Raw genomic sequence first — 26,191 nt, 5'->3', positions numbered from 1 at the left:
TAGACTAGCATGGCTGTGTCTGTATACAGCAAATGGGTAAGTGTTGCTTGTGAAGTGTCCCAGTGGAATCTTTGAATTGCATCCTGACACACAATTTAATAATTTTCTGTACAGAATTGTGATTGTAACCAATTTACTTTGGTCAGTGTGGAGACACTGCTTATAAACAATTGTCCTCATCATCCATGTCACTATCATGAAAAGGTTTCAACTGTTTTCTGAAGTGCTTCCAGACCTGGGCATTTATAACATTGATAAAGCATACAAGTTTTTGAGACTGAAGAACGAACAAGGATTTTATTTAGGTCTTTGTAGTCTATCTTTAGTGGTAACGCAAGATCCAATAATCTCTTACATTTTGGTGAGTTTTGCAAACACACCCAGAATGCATACCTCTTGCAGCACCGCTAACACACCATGTAGGTTGTAAGGAACAAACCTTAGACAATCCAACTTAAATGTCTGGAAAATGGTATTTGAAAGCAAGATAAAGCTCTTGTAAGTTTACTACGAGTAGCCTGTTCTGTTGAATTATTTTTCCTCCTGGAACTTTAAAAGAAACACTTTCTTTCCAGGGCACATTCGAGATTGTACATCATCTTCATAAAACTGCTGTACCTGATGAACGATTTGTACAGGAAGGGCTTTCCCTCTATATTTTTCAGGTTCTGCCACTATACTATGGGTTTCTTAAGTTTTCCTGATTGTTTTACCATGTATTCTGTGACATTAAATAAGTTAGGGACTAAAGTTCTGTTAAAGCTTTCAATTTTCATGGTTTCTTGTGTTAATTATGTATGCGGTACAACCGTAAATGAACGTTAACTTCATGATTTTTATTTTTTTTCCCCTCCACTATGAAACCGAGTACCATGCTGATTTTTTATGTGGTAATAATGTATACCTTTGTTAAGCACATAAATAAAATTGGGATATCTAATTTCATTTAACCTAGCGTTTTTAAGTCTTTTCGAAAAACGTGCGTTTTTACCGTAACTCGAAATGTAAAGCGGATAACGTAATTTGGTTTGGATGTTTGAATTCAGGAGGTTGTTACCTTAGGGGTACAAATTTCATGGTGAATCCTTAATAAACACCCATGATACTTAAAATTAAACTGGATAAAGAAGCTGTGATTAGCAAATAATTTAAGAAATTGAAAAATCAACTTTTTTTTAAATATAATTTTTATTAGATTTTGAACAAACCGAAAACCAAGAGCAATAGTACACATTTCATGAAGTGTCCAATAAGGGTGACAGAATTGAGCAACCAGGAGAAATCACATAATACAATAACCGTACAACAGAATGTTCAATTCGTCAATCGTTTACTACTGAATTTGGCAACAAACAAATAAAACTCAAAGAAAACAACAAATAGTGTAGTTACGAAAGTAGGACAAAGAGAGAGACAATACAGTGACACAAATAGGGAAACAAAGACGAAGGCCAGTTTCTACCATAGGTGTGTTCCCAAAAAGGCATAATCAGGGATTAATATATAAAGTGGTAGGTGTGGGGTGTCAATTGCCACAGGGAGTATCAGAATGTGGGGAATGCAACTGAGATAAAGCTGTAGAGCCATAAATAACTATGGAAAGCCCCCACCGCTCCCGAAATTCCTTCCATTTCAATCATTTTTCCTGCACTGAAGGAGGCGATAATGAATACACATCTCCTGCTTTCTCAAATAAGAAGTACTTGTGGGTATTATTGACAATAGTTTGGATGGTGGGTATTGTCTGTGATTTCCACAGCTGTCCAATTGCCGCCATAGTGGATATGAGTACATGGCCAGCAACATATCTGTCACTGTGCAGTAAGTCAAACGTTGAATAGTGAAATAGAGCAAACATAGGATTCATTGGCACCTCCACCCCCAGCACCTCCCGTATTCGAGAAAACACTTTGGTCCACATTGGGCATTCCCAGAAAATATGTAAAATATTACCCACATGGCCGCAATTTCTCCAGCAAAGCTGGGATATCGAGGGCCAAATGCTATGAAGCCGCTGTGGAGTAAAGTATGCTCTGTGGCATAACTTATAGTACATTTCAGAATGTTGGAGGCATCTAGAAATTTTGAAGCACATTGAGGAAATGGAGTCCCATTCTTCCTCTCGAAGCACAATAGAGAGGTCCCTTTCCAATTTCAGCTGCAAGGGCGTCTTACCCTGTTTAGTCAGAAGAACAATGTACTGATACCATTTAGAAACCCCACCTCTATGTGCGGGGGATGACAGTCTAGAGTATAAGGGAGCAGGGAGGGGAACGGGGCCCAGGATTCTACCAGCACAGGAATGAAGCCAGTGACGTATATCTGCAAATATTTAAAGACGTCCTGTTTTGGTATACCTGAATAGGTTTGTAAGCTAGAGAAGGTCACCAAACCCCCTTCTGAGCAGAGATTCTTCAAATGTACAATCCCAGCATCAATCCAAGCATCCAGCGCAAGATTAGGTATGATACAAGCAATAGTTCTAATAGGTAAGTTGTCCGACGGCAGTGAAGTAGTCGGATCAGATGCAACAACCGAATGCCAAAGCTTCAAGGTGCTTCTAATCGCTTCCCCTGGGCCCTGCCATTTAGGGGCGCTATGAATGGGCAGCAAAAAAAGATCTCATGTCTATCGAACTGAGAAAGGACCGTTCGATGAGGACCCATGGTTTGGGGTTGTGCATATTGAACTAATCCCGAGCTTGACTGAGAAGACAGGCAGAGTGGTACACATCTAAATTAGGGTAAGCTACACCTCCAACATTCTTGGTAACATCAAAACCTGCCTAGCAATACGGGGCCTAGACCCCTTCCAAATAAAGTGAGAAATGATTTTGTTAGCCCTTATGTTAAGAGGTTTGGGGAAGCTGCGAGGGATAGCCCGAAACAGGTATAATAGTTTAGGGAGTAAAATCATCTTAGTTGCAGATGTATGTCCTAGCCAGGAGATTTCATGAAGGGACCATTCCTTAAGGAGTTTTTCAAATGCACTTAATAAGGGTATATAATTACAGTCGTATAAGTCCCTATCTAAAGTGAGATGAATACTCAAATACTTGATAGATTTCCCTTACCAAGCATAACGATAGGCTGCTATTGGAAACCGATTCAGGGACCCCCCTGAGTTTAAGGTTGTTCCTGCGCGAGCGATCTTCCAAATCCGCTACTTTATCCCGCAGAGCAGCCACTTCTCCCTCGAGGGTATCATGAGAGTCAATAAGGGAATTATGCGAGCCCACCACCTCACCCATTTTTGTTTCAAGTTGACCGGTCCTCTCACCCAAATCTTCAATAGAGCTCTGGCAGGATTTCAACATGGCTCTAAACTCCGATGTCACTTCGTCTTTAAACTAATGCAACAAAAGCTTCATACTGCCCACCATTAAGGCTTCATTATCCTCTAGACGCGGTGAAGAGGGGAAGTCATTGGAAGGGGATGCAGACGCTAGAGGAGAGGACATCATGGTCGTGGGTGTCGATCCAGCCGCAGGAACTCCAGCCTCTTGAGGCTTGTTGCGATAGGGAGAAGGCTTAAAAACGGCGACTTGAGAGATCGGTTTGGAGGCTTTATGCTTCTTTGGAGGCATTATGTCACACTTTCTAGAGAAACTCCTAATACAGTAGAAAGGGGAGTACAGTGGGGTCTCAATCCAATTGAAGAACGACTGTGTCGCGTGTAGAAATGTGTCGGCTAAAGTGACTGCAGGGAGGCACTAGGCGAACATAATGCAGAGGAGGTCACATCCCAGCACAGCAGTGGTAGATCGGATTCCCGAGAGCGACCATTAGTCACCCCCTAGCAGTGGGGCCCCAAATATAGGAAGCAGACAACACTTGTAATATGGAACCCCAGCTCCAAAGCTGTAGGGGCTAACAAGTATAAGACCAGGCAGGGGGGCGCAGGCAATATAGGTAGAACTCCCGTTCCACCAATGCACAGGTGTAAAACAGGCAATAGCAGTAAGTGGGATTTTCAGAACCAGGCCACCGTGCGGGGAAGGTGATATAGACTCTTCAGCAGCCCTGGATATTAAGAGGAGGTTATTAGAGCATCTACCCTCCACAATAATGTAGCCAGAGAAATTATGTAAACAGCTGGGGGCTTATAGATGGGGTGTGCTGCATATGCCCATCCAACTGTAGAAAAACACCTCTTCAGCCTCAGTCCCCGGGTCCAGCGCAGTGTAGGTGAATGCGAATTCCTCAGCCTCCCGGCAGCAAAGGGAGCCGCTGATCCCGCCCGCACCGCCCAAGTAGCTGCCCACAGCCGTGAACGGGCTCCCGCAGAGACGCGGACCACACACGCACACTGGAGCCCCGGGCGTGAACAGGTAAGCAAGCGGGGAGGGGGGGACTCACCAGCTGCTCGGGGCCGCCGCTGCCGAACGCTGATATGGCAGTCCTCAGCCGCCAGGTCACAGGGGGAGACGGGGGAAGATGAGTGCGGGTGCAGCCGCTGCTCTCTTCTCCGGGACAGACGTCTCTGCAGCAGCTCACAGCTTAGCCTTCGGTCCGGGGGGCGCCCAAACTTTATTCTCCGGATGCACAGGGAGGGGAGGCCACAACCCGCAGGGACCCTTAGATGAGTTCTCCGGCTCCGTGACCTGATCCACTCGGCCCCAGATGCTGCAGGGCAATATAGGAGGGCTGTAAAAAACTGCAATAATATAGTTAATTTATCAGGGCTGGCAGGAGCTCATAAAAGTGCAGTCCTCACTGCTTGCAGGCTAGGCCACGCCCCTCAAAATCAATTTTTTAATAAACGAATTGTCAGTCGAGATATTTGGCAGAAATCGTTGTTTAGACATCCTCTCAACTAAAAAAAAATAAATCGTAAAAATCTGAGATGGTTTGTGGACATTTCGTTTTTATTGGGTGATTTGATGTGGAATGACCCATATCTGTGTGTGACACTGAGGGGTGTATTCAATAAGAGTCTGATCCATTCCAACATGCGTTTGTCAGAATGGATCGGACAACCCCTTTTCAATGAACGTCCAAATCAGACTGTCAGATTTGGCTATTCCTGGTGTCCTGTCCTGCTGCTGCGGTCAGCGGCTGCCAGGTGCACTGTCATTGGCAGCAGTAGGAGCTGGCAGCAGCATGGGGGGTGATGTGTGTGGCGGTGGGGGGAGCTGGCGGCGGTGGTTAATGTGTGCAACGGCGGGGGGAGCTGGCGTCAGCGGGGGTTAATGTGTGCGTCGACGGGGGAGCTGGCTGGGGGAGTTGTCTGCGGTGGAGGGGTGGCGCTGCATGGAGTACACCCAGGGGGACACCCTGCTCAATACGACTTTTTTTTAAAGTCTGATTGAGATTGTCGGAAAGGGGGCCAAAACCTGTCTCGGATTTGGCCCCGTTTCCGACAGTAGCAGGCGACCGGCGGGTATTCCGCCGTTCCACCTGCTCTCCGACAGCATTCCGACAAGCCGGATTTCCCAACTTGTCAGAAAAATGTGCCCGTATTGAATAGGTCGGAACCCCTTTCGACCTATTCCAGTCGGAAACTGCCGTCTTTTTGACAAGACTGCAGTTTCCGACTTACTGAATACATCCCTTTGTCTCTGACTCTGTTTACTAAGTGCTGCAATCTAGCAGCAGAAGCTTTTTTCCAATACAAGTTCTGTTCTGCTCCGTATACAGACTCGGTCACACAAAATATACAAGTGTCATATATCAAAGTAATCGGCACAGTCTCCTTGTGTGTCCTATTTATATTGTGTTGTCACTAAGATGCTTTTCCTGCAATAAAGAAACCCAAAGTTAGCAGAGTTGAGGGGTACCTGGCGTCTCACTCATGCCAGGTATCTCACTCTACATGGTGTATTGTGGCTGGATGAATGAGGAAGCATCTGTAGCTCGGGAGCTAAATTCTCGTGTGTGAATTGATTCGTCCCCAAAGTTATGAAGTAGGTCTATGAGGCCGATTCACTTGTTTTAGGCGTCTGAAAGACCATCTAAACGGGGCTGTTCTATCATTTTTATGGAATATTCAGATTGCCTCAGGAATTTGTACTATATAAATAGGGGAGATCATTAATATCACTTTAGCAGACTACACAAAAAGATAGCTTTTTTGTCCTACAGACAAAGTAATCCTACACTGGATGGCATCACTTCTCTTTTTAATGTTAAATTTAATTGCAAATTTTTGATTAACTGTATGTTAATGAATGGTTGTGTATATAGTTTCCTTTTCTGTAGTATGTTATGTTTATATATAGCTCATGTGAAAGTGCCTGCATGTGGCTTTCTGTCACCGTGCAGTGCGAGTCGTTACTACTTTGTGATGTATTGCAGACTCATACACAGGATTTCCTAGACATTTTAAAGCACATGAATGCAGCATACACTTTTTGCTTAGTCTGTGTGCCCATGCTATGTACTTGGCATGAGCTAGAAATATTTACTTTGCCTGTGTTACCTACTTGAAATGAGACTTGAGCATTGTATGTATTAAGTATATTCAATTCCTGTCGGAATTTCCGACAGGTCGAGAAAACTGCACTTTTTCGTCCTTTTCTGCGGCAAGGTCCACAGGTTATCCACAGGATAACATTGGGATATGATGCGACAGCGGATTTGCACCAAACGGTCAAAGCTTTTTGGCCTCTCAGCATGGAACGGGCCCGTCCATATATCCCCGACTTCTGGCTCAGGCAAATCAGTTTTTTGTTCGTTGTGGCTAGAGCCGGACCATTGTAAAGAGGGCTGCTGTTTCATTTTATTTTTATAGTATTTTTGTTGAGTGATCTTTCTAAAAAGCGTCTTATACGTACCTTAGAAAGAGTCGCTCCAACAACTCCCTGCCGGGTTGCGACAACGCTGACCCACGAGTACAGTGCTGTTTCAGTGGGCGTCTGTGTCGGATATACTAGCAAGTCCAGCAGACGTTACCAGGCTGTGGCCGAAGCACGGGGAGAAGGTAAGGCATCGGTTCCCCTTAGAGGGGGAACGCAGACACAGCTGCACTGTTTTAGGAGGAGACTACCAAACAGTCGCTGATACAGCTGCCACCTAGGGTGCACCAGCGCTAGGCCTTAGTGATCATAGGCTCCAGGGGGGTAGTATGAGGCCGCGATCCCTAGGGTTGATGATGTCAGCAATGGGGCGTCAGACGCTTCCCTGGTTCATGACCAGTTTCCTTAGAGTCTCCCGCCATGAACTGTTTTCCTGCTTCCGTCTGAGACGCTGTGCATCTAATGGGACCCAGTCGCAGCATAGGTGGCAGTGTGGCTGGTGCGTCAGTGTTCACTTGGACGACTGTGTTCACTGTATGTTCACTTAGCGGTTGTGTACACTATTTGCGTCTGGATCCACTCGGCGTTTGCTAACGTATTGATCGGTCCTGGAAGCGGGGTGAGTCTACCTGTATACCACTCTACTGAGCTCTGATCCAGATAGAGCAGTTCTCAGAACTAAATCTGGGTATCTTCTTAAGTTGGTGTCTAAATTCCACCTTAATGAAGAAATTGTAGTCCCGGCCTTTCAGGGGCCGGACCTCTCTGCATCGTTGGACGTAGTCCATGCTTTAAGGATCTACGTAGATTGTACCAGTGCCATCAGAAAGACCAATTCTATCTTCGTTCTCTATGGATTTCACAAGAGAGAATGGCCTGCTGATAAGCAGATACTGGCGAGGTGGCTTCTGATGAAGATTTCAGAAGCATATTCTCAAGCTGATCTCCCTGTTCCGGCCAATGTCTCTGATCACTCTACTCGTATGGTAGGTCCTTCCTGGGCAGCACAACGTGGTGCTTCAGCAGAACAGATATGTAAGGCAGCCACATGGTCTTCCATTAACACATTCATTAGACATTATGCCGTTGATACCTTTGCCTCTCAGGGTGCTGAATTCGGGTGAAGGATTCTCCTGTCCAATCAGGAGTGTCCCCACCACTAAATTGCTTTCGGACATCCCAATGTTATCCTGTGGATAACCTGTAGACCCTGCCTGAGAAATAATCGTTATGGTAAGAACTTACTGTTGATAACGGTATTTCTCCTAAGTCCACAGTATCCACAGGGATCCCACCCTGACGCACTTGATTTGAGGATCCTTTCACTCACCTCTTCCTTCTTGTACGGAAGGGTGTGCATGTGTGTTCTTCTCGCCTGATTAGGGCTCTCTATGATGCTCCTGCATTGAGCTTTGGAAAAACAACTGGTTTGCCTGAGCCAGGAGGCGGGGATATATGGACGGTCCCGCTGCATGCTTGGAGGCCGAAAAGCTTTGACCGTTTGGTGCAAATCTGCTGTCGCGTCGTCATATATAGAAACATAGAAACATAGAATTTGACGGCAGATAAGAACCACTTGGCCCATCTAGTCTGCCCCTTTTTTTTTTTTCCTTTAGGCAATCTCAACCCTTTTTGAACCTTAATTCTTTGTAAGGATATTCATATGCCTATCCCAAGCATGTTTACATTGCTCTACAGTCTTAGCCTCTACCACCTCTGATGGGAGGCTATTCCACTTATCCACTACCCTTTCTGTGAAATAATTTTTCCTTAAATTTCCCCTGAACCTCCCCCCTCCAGTCTCAGTGCATGTCCTCTGGTCCTATTGCTTCTCTTCCTTTGGAGATTGTTTCCCTCCTGAACTTTGTTAAAACCTTTGGTATATTTGAAAGTTTCTATCATGTCCCCCCTTTCCCTTCTCTGCTCCAAACTATACATGTTAAGATCTTTTAGCCTTTCCGGGTACGTTTTGTGATGTAGGCCATGCACCATTTTAGTTGCCCTTCTTTGTACACTCTCTAATGTATTTATATCCTTCTGGAGATATGGGGGTATATGCAATTCCAGGCGAATTGCAGCATTTTTTCGCCCGTTTTTAAATTCGACACAATTCGACCGTCGAATTCCGGCCGGCAGGTGCCGGAATTCGACATATTCAATAAAAAACGGATTTGACAGTCCCGCTGTCGAGAAACGGACCAATTGACGGATAAGTGCGTCCTGGATTCGACTTTTCGGACGGCACAAAAATCGTTAAAAAACCCGAAAAAAAATTACGTGGGGTCCCCCCTCCTAAGCATAACCAGCCTCGGGCTCTTTGAGCCAGTCCTGGTTGTAAAAATACGGGGGAAAAAATGGACAGGGGATCCCCTGTATTTTTAGAACCAGCACCGGGCCAATGTTATCCTGTGGATACTGTGAACTTAGGAGAAATACCGTTATCAATGGTAAGTTTTTACCATAATGTATATTTTCGACTTGTCGGAAATGCCAATACTGTTGAAACAGGCGGATCAGCGAATTTGCCGCTAATCTACCAGTTTTGGTGAATTTGCAGCGTTTTCTTCTGTTTTGTTTTTTTTTTTTTTGTCCTGTTTTTGTCAATTCGACTTTAAAAAAAAAAAAAAAAAGTTTGATTGGCATGTCGAAAACTGGACAAACGTAGTCAGAGGCCCGCAAATTGAATAAGGAACTGAATATGTTATTGAATATACCCCTAAATCTCATAATAGAAACCATTGTATGTAGGACAGTTGAAAGAACAATAAACTTGAAATAAATGATCTGCCATGTCTGAAATGTTATTGGTGGTGAACTTTGTTTTTAGGTTTTTCCCTAGTCTTTGTTATGGTGCTATGGAATACGTTCTATCTGCAGAGCTCATCAGTCTGCAAAGATTACACATGATCTTCCCTGATAAGGCTGTCATAACTCTCCTGTCAGACTTAATCAAGTCTGGTTCATTTGGTATTACAATGGGGCTGTGACCTGTTTCAGGTACATTTATTTATTTATTTTCTGAACAGATCGTTTGGATTTGTAGCGCTTTTGTTTACATTTTATCATTTTTTAAAAGCATTGCATGTGGAAAATGCGGCAAAAAAGGAACATGCAGCACAATGATTCTGATTTTCAGTAAACACAACAGTCTAGTTTCTACATGTGAAGTTGAAGATGGATGTGGTTTTCTGTGGTGCAAACTGCTGTTTTTTCATACTGCATTTGTGCAAAAATTCTTGTGCATCTACATGTATGTAGCTTTGGTCGCACTTTGTATTTATCAATTCCTACACTTAACCTAGGTACACACTACGGTGCCGTTTCAATTGTTTTGGGTATCTAAACTGGAATTTTAAACACCCAAACAATGGTCACAATTGTGTTTGGGCGCCCATGCACATTGTGTAAAAACAGACCAGGTTTAGCTACCTAGGGGTATATTCAATTGAGGTCGGATCCATTCCGACATGCATTTGTCGGAATGGATCTGACAAGGGCTATTCAATGCCCATCTCAATTCGACTTTAACATAGTTGAATTGCGATGAGGGACCGGAGAAGGGGGACAGCCGAGGGCAGACGGGGGACAGCAGCGCTGCAGGAGGATGTGACACAGCCGCCAGACCTCACTGCAGCGTCCACCCGGCTCCGGCAAGCGGGATCTCACTTGCTGGAGCCGGGTGGACGCTGCCGTGAGCGGCGGCTGTGCCACATCCTCCTACAGCGCTGTGCTGTAGTGCTGCTGTACCCGGTCTGCCCGCGGCTCTCCCCCCTCTCCTCCTCCCAGGTCCCTCATCTCAGTTCGTTTTTTTTTTTTTTTAAGTCTGACTGAGATGGTCGGAAACGGGGCCAAAACCGGTCTAGTTTGGCCCCGTTTCCCTCATAAGCACGTGAATCGGCAGCTATACTGCCGATTCACGTACTATTCTACAAGTCGAATTCCCCGACTTGTCGAATAAAAAAAAAAAATGGGGACTGAATAGGTCGGAACCCCTTCCGACCTGAAAAAGTAATAAACTGGCGTCTTTTCAACAAGACGGCAGTTTCGACCTTATTTGAATATACCCCCTAATCTCCCTGCTTTGGGCGTCCAAACTCCCAAGTTTGCAGACACATTTTTTACCTTCACCTCATTGTCCCATTTCATGTACTGAACGTCAATTGGACAGATGCAATGTGGAGTACACACAGGTGACATTTAGGATGTTTGCATTGTGTGTATGCAGGGACACATAATTGCACAGTTATAAGATCCGCCAGATGATCAGCAAGTTGTTCAGGTGTGTACCCAGCTTTAAAGAATCTGGGATAGATGGTGTGTGGAAGCATAGTTTGCATACAATTATGGTTATATCCATGCAATTGTCTCATGCACACACCACACTAAAAACACACGTTTTCTATTAGTGTAGTTGTATTTTATTTAATTGGTATGTTTATTTTGTATTTTGCTGTACATTGTATCTTAGTTGGTAAATTCATTTTAACAAATTACTTTAATAGGTTCATTATGTTATGGTCTCTTGCTAAATAACTCATTGAGTGCTCGCTAGCCATCTTATATGGCAATATTACCTGATCCTTTCATCCCCTCGTCCTTATTTTTATGGTTTATTACCACTGTTAAGGTCATTAGAAGACCCACGATTTAAATAGTGTTCTGTTAAAGGACTACATGCGAAAAATAGGCAGAGTCTCTGAGCAGGAACAAAAACTCTAGCATGGGAGCAGGAACAAAAACTCTAGCATGGATAGTTTGTTCTGTTCAGTGCTCAGAAAAGTGCTGAAACCCATCACCATTTCTTGCCATTTATAGTACTGTTTCTGTTTGCCTCAATCTGTATAAATTGCTTTTCTATGCACCCCTTTTATCTCCTGTTCACCCAAAATTGTTGACTATTTTGAATATAGACATCTTTTTGTTGGCAGCACGGTAACCGTGTCTCGCAGCACTGGGGCGATGGGTTCTATTGCAACTTGTGTGGCCTTTGCTGTTCCTGTATTTGCAGTTTTTTCCTCAGGATAAGTCAGTTTCTTCAGTCTATGTACAGTTAGAATCTTGTAATTATCCTTATTTCGCCAATGATGTGACATTTTTGGAGTAAAAACATGCAGAATGCGGGGAAATGGGTTAAGTGATGTGGGATAGGTATATGGAGGTGTTGTATGAATGGGGCAGGTGTGTTTAAGATTGCAGGTGGGCTTTAGGTGTGTTAAACATGGCTTAAAATTGCAGAAATATATGCTTTCAAGCATTTTTATGCACTCCTAATTTAAGAGCATTTAGGAGGAAATTCAATTATTTAATTCTGCGGCCGCCACTAGATGGCGCCCAATGGAGCAATTGAATTGTTGCTCCGTTCAGGCCTGATTAGCCATGGATAGACACATTTCTACTTGCAGCCCCCCTTATGAGAAGAAATGTGTGAAAAGTGACCCGTATAGGCGCCCAAATGACACTTTTCACATCGCGCCCAGAACTTTAGTCTGGTTTAGCCATTATACACAGCTGAACCTTGCACTTCTGGGCGCGAATGTCGCGATAAACAATTAAATAGCACCTGATGTGTGATTGGGCACATCTGGGCATGCATAAACAATTTAATTCCTCCTAATTTTGCAGACAAACACTTGCTTTCTATTTTTTTCAGTTTTAGGAATATGCTTATAACAGCCATTTGACACAATTTAAGAACCCCGAATATTTTTATTATTGCCACTAATAGACTTCTATAATACTGTTATCAAATATTTGTCTTTCTTGGGGTACAGGCAACATTCCTCATTTTCACCTATACTTGTGAAAAACCAGAAAGGTGAAACAATTAGCACCCAATTTCTAATTGGATTGCCCGATAAGTTGACACCCGATATCCGACGATATGAGAACTGAATGGGCGATATATGCGATAAGGTAACAGTCGAAAACGTAACACTTTATTGCCTCTAATTTAATCCCCCCCCCTAAATATGTTCCTATAAAGTTAAAATGTCCATTATTATTATTAAAGGTGTGCCCAATATAAATTTCTTCTTGGGGCACCAGATTTTTATTTTAATTTAATTTTTAGACAAAATTCTCATATCCCTGTGATTCTACAATCTACAGCATAATTTTTTTTATTTTATTTTTGTTTTATAATCCAGGAGCAAAAAAATTTAAGTTAATTTTAGATCATGTTCAGTTTGTTATTCTATAGACTTAAGCTGAAATGATTTGGTGGTTTGCCAGATTCTCCTAAAATAATGGATTTGATGCAACACGATTATATATACGCAGACTGTCTTGATGTGGGCCTGTGTACTTTGTTCTGAACTGTAGTATTTTCATAGCATGAGGAATATAGCTTTAACAGAGTAAGTAAATATGGACATTAGATGTCATAAAGTAACACATTCACTATGTGATACTGTTATGAAGTGCCTTGTGGCCCAAAATAGAAGAGACAACCCTTTAAGGTCTGTCACCCGTTTCTAAAGTAGGTGCATAGCCCAGACGGTACCTTTTCAAAGGCCGCATACCCTAAAGTATACTGACACTATTGAACTTTAAAATTTGTACTAGGCAGAACTTCATGAGTATAATAATTGTACTGACAATGATCATTGATACTTGAATCTAATTATATAGGGTGATTCAAAAGTCACAGTATACCCTTTTGTTTCAAAAACTGTGCAGGAAATAGAAAAACTGACTTAGATTCAAGATGGCGCCCATGTTTCGGTACTTACCCTAAAAGATAGCCCACCTCACCCATACCTTACTGGAGTTTTCAGTTTTCCCATTTCCCGCACAGTTTTTGAAACAAGAGTCTACTGCGACTTTTGAATCACCCTGTACATTGCTTTGCACTCCTATGCAAGTATTCAGCCTGTGTGTTTTGAGCAGAATTATCAGAAATAAGGGTTCAATTGAAAAGCGCTAGGAAGGAGCTCCCAGAGCTATTCATTTCAGCACGATACTAAGTCGGAGCCATGATGCCGTTTGTGCCGCGCTAGGGCACAAAACAGCACCGTAGACCTAGTTTTGTCTGATTTCTACTAGCATCCCTGGAAGGGTGCGAGACGAAATCCTCTAGTCGGGGATAACATTGTGCTGAATTGAATAGCTCCGGGAGCTTCCTCCCAGTGCTATTCAGTGGTGGTAATTCAAGTGTTTATTCGCTCCCGATCTCCCATCTAATGTGACGGGAGATCGAGAGGCGATATTCAGTTGCCTCCACTTATTGCGCTCATAACACCCTTTACACAAGTTCAGGCACACAAAGCACCTAAACCCGACTAAAGTAATGGGCGCGAGTGTGAAAAGGTCTGTTTGGGTACCCAAATGGGTCTCTCTATGTGCATTTGTGCGCCACCCCTAGGGGTAGCGCACTGAAATGAACTTCTCGCGCCTGTTGGCAGCAACATTTGAATAGCTACTGGTGGGTGCCGGGACCCGCGATAAGATGTGAATACGGCCCACTGTGCGTTCAATTGAATCGATCCTATAGAGGGGAATTCAGTTAAATGCGATGTTGTATTGCATTTGGAATGATTGACCGGAGCTATTCAGTTGTCCATATCGCATCCAGCACTTAAGTCAGGAAATGCACTTTATGTGCTTAGGGGTGTATTCATAAGACAGTGTAAAGAGTGGAGAAGTGTGCCTGTGGAGAAGTTGCCAATAGCAACCTATCAGCATTAAAGTAACATTTATAATTTGCATACCATAAAATTTATACAGAGCAGCTGATTGATTGCCTTGGGCAACTTCTCCACTGGCTCACTTCTCACACCGTAAGCTCACAACTAGCATCACAGTACTAGTTTAATCTGATTTCTGATTGCGCCTCAGGAGGCTATCAGCAGAAATACTGTAGTTACAGTTTTACTGCGTAGCCAATTAAATCGTTTCAGGCACTCATTCCATGTGAAGGATCTGAGGGAAATGTCGGTCGGCTGCAGCAAGGCATACACTGCTGGATGTGGCAGACATGACACTTTCAAAATATCGAAGCGGAGGGATATGCTGGACGATCCAGCATGATAGCACCTCTTGATATCTTTAGTAATAGGATGTGCAATCCAGGTTCCCCCCCTTTTTCCACTATATTTGTGTATATATTGTACACTGGAAGGCAAGGCTTCCTTCCTCTGGATTGGCACTCCTCCCATTCACCCTCAGGTGTTTTAATTAGCTGGGTTCCTGCATTTCAGATCACACATTGATAAGGCCCTATTTAGAGGTAAGTCTTCTATAAATTTATAGAATATGATAATATTAGGGATGTTAGGGACCCATGTGATGAAGTCACCTGGCCGCGGTACATGGGCCCGCATATTTGCGCAAATGTGTGCTAAGAACTTCAATTATACTCCATGTTAATTGTGAGGGTTTATTTAAATTATTTTTATTATCAGTGTTCTTAGTGCTAAGAGTGTGCATCTGCATCTCTCTTCCTCCAACATAGTATTAAAAGCCTCAGCATGATAGCACCTCTTGATATCTTTAGTAATAGGATGTGCAATCCAGGTTCCCCCCCTTGATCCAGCATATCCAACTGATCGATATTACCAGCTTGATGACCCTCATATACAGGGCAATTATCTGACTGATCCGCTGATATGTGCTGAGTAATCTAGCACAGATTGCTCAGTACGCATATCTGAAGCTCAGCACACAGCGCGATGTGTGTGCTGAGCGAGGGAGGAGAAAAAAAAAAAGCTCACTTCACCTGGCGAAGTGAGCAATCTCACTAGATTGGGCAGGCATGCATGCCTAATCTAGAGTGGACGATAGCGACGCGCTGGGCCGCGCATCGCTGTTGCCAGCACCACCACACACCAAGCAATGTTTGCTTAATTTTTAAGCAATCTAATCAGATTGCTTAGAAATTACGTAAATATCGCTCCGTGTACATCCCACTTAACATTCACAACTCTACAAAAGACTATGGGTGATATCCAATTAGCTGCGGTTATTTACAGCTGCTGCTAATGGATACGCCGGGGGCCATCCCATTAGCCCAGATTCCAGCGCTTAGTCCCTGACAAGTGAGCATTTATTCTGTAATGGGTACCATGTAAGCACATGGGGTCTGTGAAAAGACAGACCTATGTTCTTTTGTACATGGTATTTTGCTGGACAAAACAGACAGGCACTAATTGGATAAGCCAAACTGGCAATCAGGAGTTTATCATGAAAAAGACAGTTTTTATTGTGCACCAAATTACTGTGGGTAATAGGATACCCCCCTATATTGATGACTCAAATCAGTTTCTACGTACGCCATCAATTTTCTGCAAATGAACTGGTTTGTTAAACCTTTGATAATGTTTCTGTATATGATCCATATTGTGTACTTGAGACAAAGGTTAGGCTTGTTCTACCTTCTTTCAAAGGATGTTTGCTTTATTGTTGGGATGTGTGGTGTAATGGTTAGTATGACTGCCTCACAGCACTGTGAGGAGTTTATTATATTCTCCCAGTGCTTGTGTGGGTTTCCTCCTTCTAGGTGTGTTTATGTACATATGGTAGGAATAGAATTGTAAGCGCCACTGCAGCAGGGACTGATGTGAATTGGCAAATATTCTCTGTAAAACATTGCAGAATATATGTATAGTAATACTTGGTAATAAATATGTTTTGTGTTGGGGGGTGGTGATTGTTTCCTTTAGACGTTTCCTGATGCTCTGCTAGTGAGTGCTGTCACCATTGTGTGTAGTTCTTATTAATGACTTTTCCTCTTGACATTGTATCTGATACTAGATATAACCAACTCACACAAACAGGTTTGAATTTATTGTCTCTAAGATTTATTTACTTTATATTTTATATCTGTGCGAGCTCTAAATGCCTTTTCTATTTGCTCTAGGTGTGTACAAGCTGTGAAGACAATGCAAGTGCTGTTGGGTTTTGTGTGGAATGTGGTGAATGGCTATGTAAGACCTGTATAGAAGCACATCAAAGGGTTAAATTCACGAAGGACCATATGATAACGAAGAAGGAAGATGTATCTTCAGGTAAGACATGTACAGATGGGTCATGTACATGGATTGTCATTTTTACTAATGAGCTGTGCTAAATATAACTATAAAGGAAGTAATTCACATTATGCTGGTGTTCTTAAGTGTATTTTACTATGTACTGTGATTTGTGCCCAGGGGAATAGTTGTTAGGTCTGAAAATGGTTGAAGAATATCTAGTCACTGTTTTACAGCGCAGCCTATTGAATAATTCCGGGTACTCATTCCCGGTGCTATTCAACATCCCATTCAATTGAGTTCCTCGCATTGTTTATTCATTACTAATGCTGGCCACACACAAGCAGATAGAATGCTTGTCAGAATGACAGGCACTTTATCAGACACTGCAGATATCACGGGTATACACAGTGTATTGGCCGTGATATTGAAGCTTTGCGGACCCAGGCGGTATCTTGAAACCTTTTAGTTACATCGGTTAACCATTAAACAACCATATCAGTACAGCTGTGGTGTTCAAGAGGTGCAACAAGCATGCATAATTGGTTATAATTAAAGTTTTATAAGGCATCGTACCCTAATCCTTTAATTCCCTTGTTCTCATATTTATGTAACTGTTTCCAGTGGGTCATTTGTAACTGCTGCTTTTTACTGGTTTTTATGCTATTTGTTATAGAAATGGTTGATCCACATGACAACTGGTCTTGTCTGCTCACACATGAGCACGCAGTGCTGTGAACACCACTTACATTATTAAATAAAAGTAAAACGTTTAGAATTTTTTGCTTGTGACCGGTATTCTTGAAAATGATTTGTATCTGTGAAGGGGGAAGAGTGGTGGACCCTGCCTAAAGTCCATTTCTCTTAGTCCTATAGGATGCTGGGGTCCACATTAGTACCATGGGTATAGACTGGTCCACCAGGAGCCATTGGCACTTTAAGAGTTTAAGAGTGTGGGCTGGCTCCTCCCTCTATGCCCCTCCTACCATACTCTGTTTAGAAAATGTGCCCGAAGGAGCCGGTCACAGCTAGGGGAGCTCCATAGTAGTTTCTCTGGTTTTATTATTTTATTAAGAGTATAGGCACAGGGAGGCTGCTTGCATCAGCATCTCTGCTTCGAGGGACTAAGAGGGGGGAAGTAGTGTCCGCCCTGAGGGGTCTGAGCCACTATCTCCGCTGACCGGACACTGAGCTCCTGAGGGGGGAATGATCATTCGCCGCCACTGGTGATCGCTCACCCCCGCAGCATGCCGCAACCCCCTTACAGAGCCAGAAGATTCAAGTGGCGAGTGAGTCACCGGCTCCCCTAGCAAGCAGGGAGCTGGTGTGAAGATGGCGGCAACAGGGTGGGAGCGCAGTACTAACTGCGCTCCGGTGGTTCAGTGGTACTTAGTGCGGCGCTGTGAGGGGTGCCCTGAGCCAGCGCCGTACCCTACACTGGTATTGAAGTCTGTCATGGGCCCCGGTTCCTATTCCAGCAAAATTCTCAGGCCAGTATAAACGAACAGTCGAGCAGGAAGCAGTACCATGAAAGGGGGCGGAGCTTCTCCTCAGAGCGGACCCAGCAGCGTTCAGTGCCATTTTTCCTGCCTGCAGATCACTGTGAAGACGCTGACAGGGAGAGCGGTCCCTCCAAATCAACTCCAGCTATACTGTACGGTACCAGGGGGTTGTAGAGGGGGTGGGGTGGGGGGGAATGCTGTGTAGCCTATTTAGGTGCACAGTAAGCGTTGGGTAGTGGCTTCCCTCTATCTAAAAAAGCGCTGTGTGGGGGTTGGCTCCAGTCTCTGTGACTCTTGGCATTCTTAGGGGGAAACTGTATTTGTCCTTTCCCTGTGTGTGTGTGTAGTGTTTGCGGTCTCCAAAAGCCAGGTCTAGGGACTCTGTGTCATATCCTGCAGAGGATAATTCCTCTCAGGATTATCCAATTCCATGTAATCAGGATTGTACTGTTTTATCACAGATCCCTGCAAGGGTACCTAAGCGGTTAATCTCTCTTAAGGGTATGATTTCTCAGATTTCTACTAGGGTAGCACAGACTGACACTGCAACTCAGGTTTTACAGAATTCTATGGCGGTTTGGTCCGGTTCTGTTCCTTCTAGGGCCCCTAGCGTACACCCTCAAAAATGTGGTTTTTGCCCAGATTATACAAGATGACACGGATACGATTCTGACACGGCAGACTGTGATGAGGATGTGCCGCGGGGGACGACATCTCTTGCAAAAGGAGTTCAGTTGATGATTGAGGCCATTAGAGATGTGTTGAATATTGCTGACACAACACCTGAGCAGGTTGTGGAGGCTTACTTCACGGATAATAAGAAAGCCTCACTAACCTTCCCAGCGTCTAAAGAATTAAACGCTATGTTTGAAAAATCCTGGATAAACCCGGAGAAAAAAATTCCAGATCCCAAGAAAGGTCCTGATTGCTTTTCCCTTCCCTGAGAATAGAAAGAAATGGGAAATCCCACCCATAGTTGACGCATCTGTTTCCAGACTGTCAAAGAAGGTGGTTTTACCTGTCCCGGGATCTACCGCATGAAAAGAACCGTCAGATCGCAAAATTGACACTACGCTCAAATCCATATACACGGCTTCAGGGGCGATACTGCGACCTACTATTGCCTGTGCATGGATTTCTAAGCCTATTGTAAAGAGGTCAGGCACATTTCTTGAGGACTTGGATACAATGGATAAAAGTGACGTTGAATTGTTTTTACGTAACATACGGGATTCTGCAGGATTTGTAGTGGAATCCATGAAAGACCTGGGTTCCATGGCTGCAGGGATATCTTCCATGTCTGTCTCAGCTCGCAGCAAGGGACTCTGGCTACGCCAATGGTCTGCCAACGCGGAATCCAAGAGAGGTGTGGAGAACCTACCCTACACAGGTCAGGCTCTATTTGGGGAGGCGTATGCATGGATTTCCACGGCAACCGCGGGTAAGTCACCTTTTCTTCCCCCAGCCTCGCCATCTACGAAGAAACCTTTTTCTTCATCTACATCGCAGTCCTTTCGGACGGCTAAAACGAGGACCAAGCCTTCTAACGCCTTCTTTAGAGGAGGTCGGGCAAAATCCAAAAAAACCTGCTACTGCAGGTTCCTAAGAACAGAAGCCTGCTTCTGGTACATCAAAATCCTCAGCATGATGGTGGACCTCACAGCCTGGAAGACGGGCCGGTGGGGGAGAGGCTCATATGTTTCAGTCACATCTGGGTGTCGTCCGGTCTGAATACCTGGGTACAGGATATTGTGTCCACGGGGTACAGACTGGAGTTTCAAGAACTCCCGTCTCACCGTTTCTTCAAATCAGGCTTGCCAGCTTTATTGGCAGACGAGGCTGTCCTACAGGAAGCCATCCAAAAATTGGAAAAGTCACAGGTCATTGTCCCAGTTCCACCTCGTATGCAAAACAAAGGTGGTTATTCAAACCTTTACGTGGTACCGAAACCGGATGGTTCGGTCAGGCCAATTGTGAACTTGAAATCGCTAAACTACTTTCTGAGGGTGTTCAAAGTCAAAATGGAGTCTCTGAGAGCGGTGTTCTCAGGTCTGGAGGAGGGGGAGTTCCTGATATCCCTGTATATCAAGGATGCGTACCTCCACGTTCCAATTTGGCAGCCGCATCAGGCTTATCTCAGATTTGCACTGTTAGACAGTCCCTTTCAGTTCCAGGCACTACCATTCGGCCTCTCCATAGCACCGAGGGTGTTCACCAAGGTGATGGCAGAGATGATGGTTCTCCTCCGCAGGCAGGGGTTGAACATAATCCCATATCTGGACGATCTGCTTATAAAGGCATGGTCCAGGGAGATGATGTTGCAGTCCATTGTTCTCGCGACTCATCTGCTCAGGGAACACTGTTGGATCCTGAACCTTTCAAAATCACATTTGGAGCTGACAAGGAGATTCTTTTCTGGGAATGATCCTCGACACGGAAGTACGGAGGGTGTTTCTACCAGAGGAGAAAGCATTGGTGATTCAAACAATGGTCCTGGACGTCCTGAAGCCCACCTTGGGTATCGGTTCATCAGTGCATTCGCCTTCTGGGGAAGTTGGTTGCCTCTTGCGAGGCCTACAGTAGGGAAGGTTTCATGCTCTGTCCTTCCAACTGAATCTCCTGGACAAGCGGTCGGGTTCTCATCTTCACATGCACTAGAGAAATACGCCTGTCGCCGAAAGCAAGGATTTCACTCCTATGGTTGCAGCAATTACCTCACTTTCTGGAGGGCCGCAGGTTTGGTATTCAGGATTGGATCCTCCTAACCACGGATACAAGTCTCAGGGGCTGGGGCGCTGTCACTCAAGGGGTAATTTTTCGAGGAAGGTGGTCAAGCCTGGAATCCAGTCTTCCGATAAACATTCTGGAACTAAGAGCCGTCTACAACGGTCTTCTCCAAGCGGCCCATCTTCTGCAAGATCGAGCCATTCAAGTACAGTCGGACAATGTAACGATGGTGGCCTACATAAACCAACAACAGGGCGGAATGAAGATCAGAGCTGCAATGTCAGAGGTAACATGAATCCTAGGGGGGAAAAAAACAAGTTTTGGCATTGTCAGCAATCTTCATTCTGGGTGTAGACAACTGGGAAGCGGACTTCCTCAGCCGACACGATCTCCATCCAGGAGAGTGGGGCCTCCATCCAAAGGTGTTCACAGAGGTGACAGATCTTTGGGGTGTACCTCAAATTGACATGATGGCCTCCCGTCTCAACAAGGAGCTTCAGAGGTATTGTTCCAGGTGAAGGGACCCGTAAGCCATGGCAGTGGACGTCCTGGTGTCTTTGTGGGTGTTCAAGTCGGTGTACTTGTTTCCTCCACTTCCACTCATTCCAAGAGTTCTAAAACTCACAAGGAGAACAAGAGTTCAGACAACTCTCATTGCTCCGGACTGGCCAAGAAGGGCTTGGAACGCGGGTCTTCTGCTGGAAGAACCGGGGCCTCTTCCTCTTCGGGAGGACCTACTGCAACAGGGGATGTTCACTAAAACTAAAAACCTGGACTGTTGAGGTGCCTTTAGGACCGCGTTTGAGAACTTCTGGTCTAGGTAAAAGTCTTGCATAATATTCGTAGACTACGGGGGAAATCCTATTAGCAGTGAGTCCCTTCCAAGTAAGTACAGCTATATACAGCACTTACAGTACCATCAGACTCATGGTTTTTTGTTTGCTGCCCTTAGGGCTGTGTATAAATATCTGCGAGTCTGGGTCACAAGGGTGTGAGTTGCAGTGTCATTGCTGGCATTTCTACGCAATTGCAGCAGCAACTTGCCCTCCGCAGAGCTACTAGGAATGTTAATTTATAGTACAGGTTCAGTATCCCATATCCAAATGCTTGGGACCAGAAGTATTTTGGATATCTGATTTTTCCGTATTTTGGAATAATTGCATACCATAGTGAGATATCTCTGGGATGGGATCCAAGTCCTAAGCACAGAATGTGTTTTTTTCATATACACTTAATACACTCTGAAGGTCATTTTAGCCAATAACTTTGTGCATTAAACAAAAAATGTCTGTGTACATACACACAATTCATTTATGTTTCATATACACCTTATAACCACAGCCTGAAGGTCATTTAATACATTAATTTTAATTGTGTATTAAACAAAGTTTGTGTACATTGAGCCATCAGAAACCAAAGGTTTCACTATCTCAGTCTCAAAAAATTCTGTATTTCGGAATATTCTGTATTACGTAATATTTGGATATGGGATACTCAACCTGTAATATACATTACCCAAACATATCCATGGATCTAAGAAATGTTTGTCTTTTATGTTATACTGTATCTAGTTGGCTCTAAACAGTTTAGTAAAGAATGGAGCAATAAAATGGTCACGAGAACCGCTCAGGTGGCGGTAGTGACAGGCGTAAGTGTGTCACCCCTAAATAAGTACAGCTATTTTGTTATCTATGACAATGAGTTCACTATAGAGAAAAACATTGAAAATTAACTTTGCAAAACAAAGTTGCAGCTACATGAACTCCAATAAGTGGTCTGCGCATTGTAACCTCGTTCTGTTAGATGCTGAGTACACACTGGAGCTATGTTGGGCCGATTTGATGTTTCGTAGCGACAAATCTGCTACATCACTCATTGGGGGGAATGCAATTGCTTTGGGCGTCTAAAAATCATGTCTAAACGGGACCGTTGAGATGCCCAAACAATTGTCACCTATTCATTTGTTTGAGTGCCCATGCACATTGCGCATGTCGCACCCAAACAGAGTTTAGCCACGTAAAAGGGCTAAACCGTCTAAACTCTTGCTTTGGGCGTCCAAACACCTGGGTTTGGACACCTTTTTTTCTCACACCTCCAGGAGGCAGTGAAAAAGTGTCCTTCACTGGGCACCTAAAAGTTAGAAAAATGTAATTGCTGCCGCTTGGCGCCCTCTAGTGGCGTGTCCGAAAAAACCCACATTTGAATCGGCCCCGTGTCAATTTTATTCAGCGACAGTGGGAATAGCGCCGGGAGTTAGCTCCCGTCGCTATTCAATTCAGCTCGTGTTAAGTCTGCGAAGGCCCGTTCTCGCCGACTTAACAGGTTGAATTGTCATGAGAACGGGCATTCTCCGACTTAACTCCCTGGTGTGATGCTGATTCCCGACAGAATCAGCCTCGCGCCGGCCGCGCAGCAGCACTTTTGTCGGATTTCCTCTCTCATCCCCCGGGGGTGAGAGAAGAATTCCTGACAATTGGTGTCACTTGGCGCTGTATTGAATAGTGCCGGGAGCTAACTCCCGGCGCTATTAAACTGTCGCTGAATAGAATTGACCCCAATGTGTGTACAGGTGATTTGCGTGCTCCCACAGTCATAAGCGACGGACGTTCATCTGCGCAGACTACCAGACATCCGTCGCTAGCGACCTATCCTATGCAAATGAAGGAAGGAATAATCATCGTTCTATCCTTCATTAAACCGTTTCAGAGTGTGCGTGCAATCAAGCTCAAGTCTTTCCTTAAAATCAACCCGATTGCCCGTTGCTCCAGTGTGTACCTGACTTTAGATAGAGTTCCCAGAGAAAGAAGAGAAACAAGGTAGCAATTGTGGGATATTTGTAATCCAAAAAGAATCTGGGTGGCCAGAATCTGTGCTGCATTTTTCAGTTGTTGAGCTATTTGAGAAACTTTATTACAACCATAATATATTTAATCAAAGTGATCTGTAGGAGCTGTACATCTATGAGTTCTTGAAGTCAAGAGGAATGGCTTCTAGTGGTTCCTTAATATTATGGGATGCATTTTACTGGCATGCTCTGGGTACAGTAATTCCCTTAGAATGCACTGTGCACCCGAATTGATACTGCGCATCATCTTCACCCCATGTTATAGCGTTTTTACCTGACGGGAGAACTGAATTCCAGTTGGAAAATGAGGATCCACACAGCACATTTGGTTGTCCAAGTGTTTGAGCACAGCAATGGTGTTATGTTGATTTGAAAGGCCATTATATTATATCTGAGCCCAGTTGAACATTTGTGGACGATTCTGGAACACCTGATGTAATATGATTACTGTACCTCTAACATGGAAAGTTATGTTCCCGATGTGTATATAGTTATGTGTATATTTATGTGTAATTTATATATATATATTAAAAGAAGGAATGTGGTGGCTTTTAATGGATACGTATAAATATATGTATTTACTTGTGCATGTATAAATGTGTGTATAGATGAATTTAGGGGGGATAAATATTTGTAGTTTATTTATTAAATATATATGATAAAGTGATGAGTACAGGTGTTTAACATTTAAATTGCAGTAGCGTAGCATAGGGAAAATAGAGATGGAGAGGCTAAGTAGGTTCAGAAGCAGCTGCGGTAGGCATTCTGTCGGGCGCTGATAGCTCTGACAGAAAGCTCTGGAAGGTCACGAGCGCCCCACGAGCGCTGCAGTGCCGCTTACCAGGGGGGGATAGCTCGTGGCTTAGGCGGGAAGAGGGGGCACGAGCTGTGAGTCTGGAGTAGTATAAATACAGCTCCTTACCGGCGGTTGTCAGACTTGTAGATCCCTGTCAGCGCCCGCACCCTGATGCTCACCGCTGCTAAGAGCCGTAAACTTGCTGTAAACATACAGCGGCGGTTGAGACTAGGGGGAGCGGTGCCAGACGGAGCTAGCCAGGCGGAGCGGAGGCGCTGAGAGCGGGCAGCGGAGGCAGAAGTGACCACTGAGCCGGTGTGCCTGCACTCTGTGCCCGGGCGCTTGTGGAGACGGGAGGAGTGCCGTGCCGCTGAGGCGCCGCTGCCATCAGAGCGGCTGTGACATCCAGGCGGACGGTCGCAGGTGGAAGGCAGCGGGGGGGAGCAGCGGAGACCCGGGTGCCTGCGGTGGCAGAAGCAGGGGAGGAGCAGCGCGGTGCCGCAGCAGTCAAGATATCAGTAGACGCCCTCCTTAAGACTTCCCATCAGAGGCAGTGATCCAAGGCAAGTCTCCAGTAAGCTGTAGAGGGGCGGCGCTTGTCGCTGACCAGAACACTTCACATCAGCGCTGCTGCAGGACAGAGTAAGTGTATAACCAGCTATTTACACTACACTTAGTACCACAAGCAAGGAGAAGCTATTGAACATTTAGCCAAGCATAGACTGGGACTAATAGGCCCTACACACATGCCGATTTTTTGAAAGATATGAACGATCTCGTTCATAAATGAACGAGAACTCGTTCATATCTTTCAGTGTGGAGGCTCCAGCGATGAACGATGCGCGGCCCCGCGCTCGTTCATTGCTGGTCCCCCGTCGGCTGTGCATGCAGGCCAATATGGACGATCTCGTCCATATTTGCCTGCACGTCTATGGAGCCGGGTGATGAGGGGAGTGAAGAAACTTCACTCCCCCCGTCACTGCCCCCCCGCCGCCGGGTCGGCCGTATCGGCCGTCGGGCACCTCGGCGGCACATCGCCATATGTGTAGGGCCGTTAAGACAATCCAAAGTGGGCAGCAGTTGATGAGGATTCGGTAGCAGTGGCTATTCAGTATAAGGAGGATATCAGGATACTGTAGCCATAACTGATAGTGATACATAATAACAGTGTCACTTAAGACATTATTATAGAGCCAAGGAACAGCAGGGAGGTACTGTGTGCATATGACAACTGGAGTAAAGTGGAACTTGGTCTCTGTTATATTTAAGTATTCTACTTCCACGACTAGTAGATCCCAGTTTGTATATGGCATTATGTTAATAGTTATAAAGGTGAAGGGTAACCGGAGCTACCTCATTGTAGCGTCAAGGGAGACAAAGTGAATATAAGGGATATATACCTATATATATATATATTCAGGAATCAGCAAGACACAAGGCGAGGGAAAAAAGACATTAAGAAGTGACTCAAAGACAGGGTTCCAGAGTTGGTGCTCACACAATTGGTGTAAGAGCAACACCCATGTGGGAGAAGCCAGGGGTAGCGCTTTGCAACAGCGCAGTTAACAAGAAGGCGTGGGTAAATTGTCATTTATACAATAATAGGTCCTCCACGCCGTG

The 26,191-nt window shown here is 44.6% G+C and overlaps 1 protein-coding gene across 2 annotated transcripts in view; it reads left to right on the top strand.

The window, feature by feature from the left end:
* Positions 1-26,191, top strand: part of TRIM33 (tripartite motif containing 33) — a 347,475-nt gene that overhangs the window by 121,088 nt on the left and 200,196 nt on the right. For both annotated transcript variants that reach the window (XM_063955426.1, XM_063955427.1), the window contains exon 3: positions 16,593-16,740. In XM_063955426.1, the coding sequence (XP_063811496.1) occupies positions 16,593-16,740 (148 nt within the window). The remainder of the gene's footprint in view (positions 1-16,592; positions 16,741-26,191) is intronic.

The sequence above is a fragment of the Pseudophryne corroboree genome, chromosome 2 (genome assembly GCF_028390025.1).
Source record: "Pseudophryne corroboree isolate aPseCor3 chromosome 2, aPseCor3.hap2, whole genome shotgun sequence".
In the NCBI taxonomy this organism is placed as follows: domain Eukaryota; kingdom Metazoa; phylum Chordata; class Amphibia; order Anura; family Myobatrachidae; genus Pseudophryne; species Pseudophryne corroboree.
The sequence above is the reverse complement of the archived record's forward strand: the minus strand, read 5'-3'. Positions and strand labels throughout refer to the sequence as shown.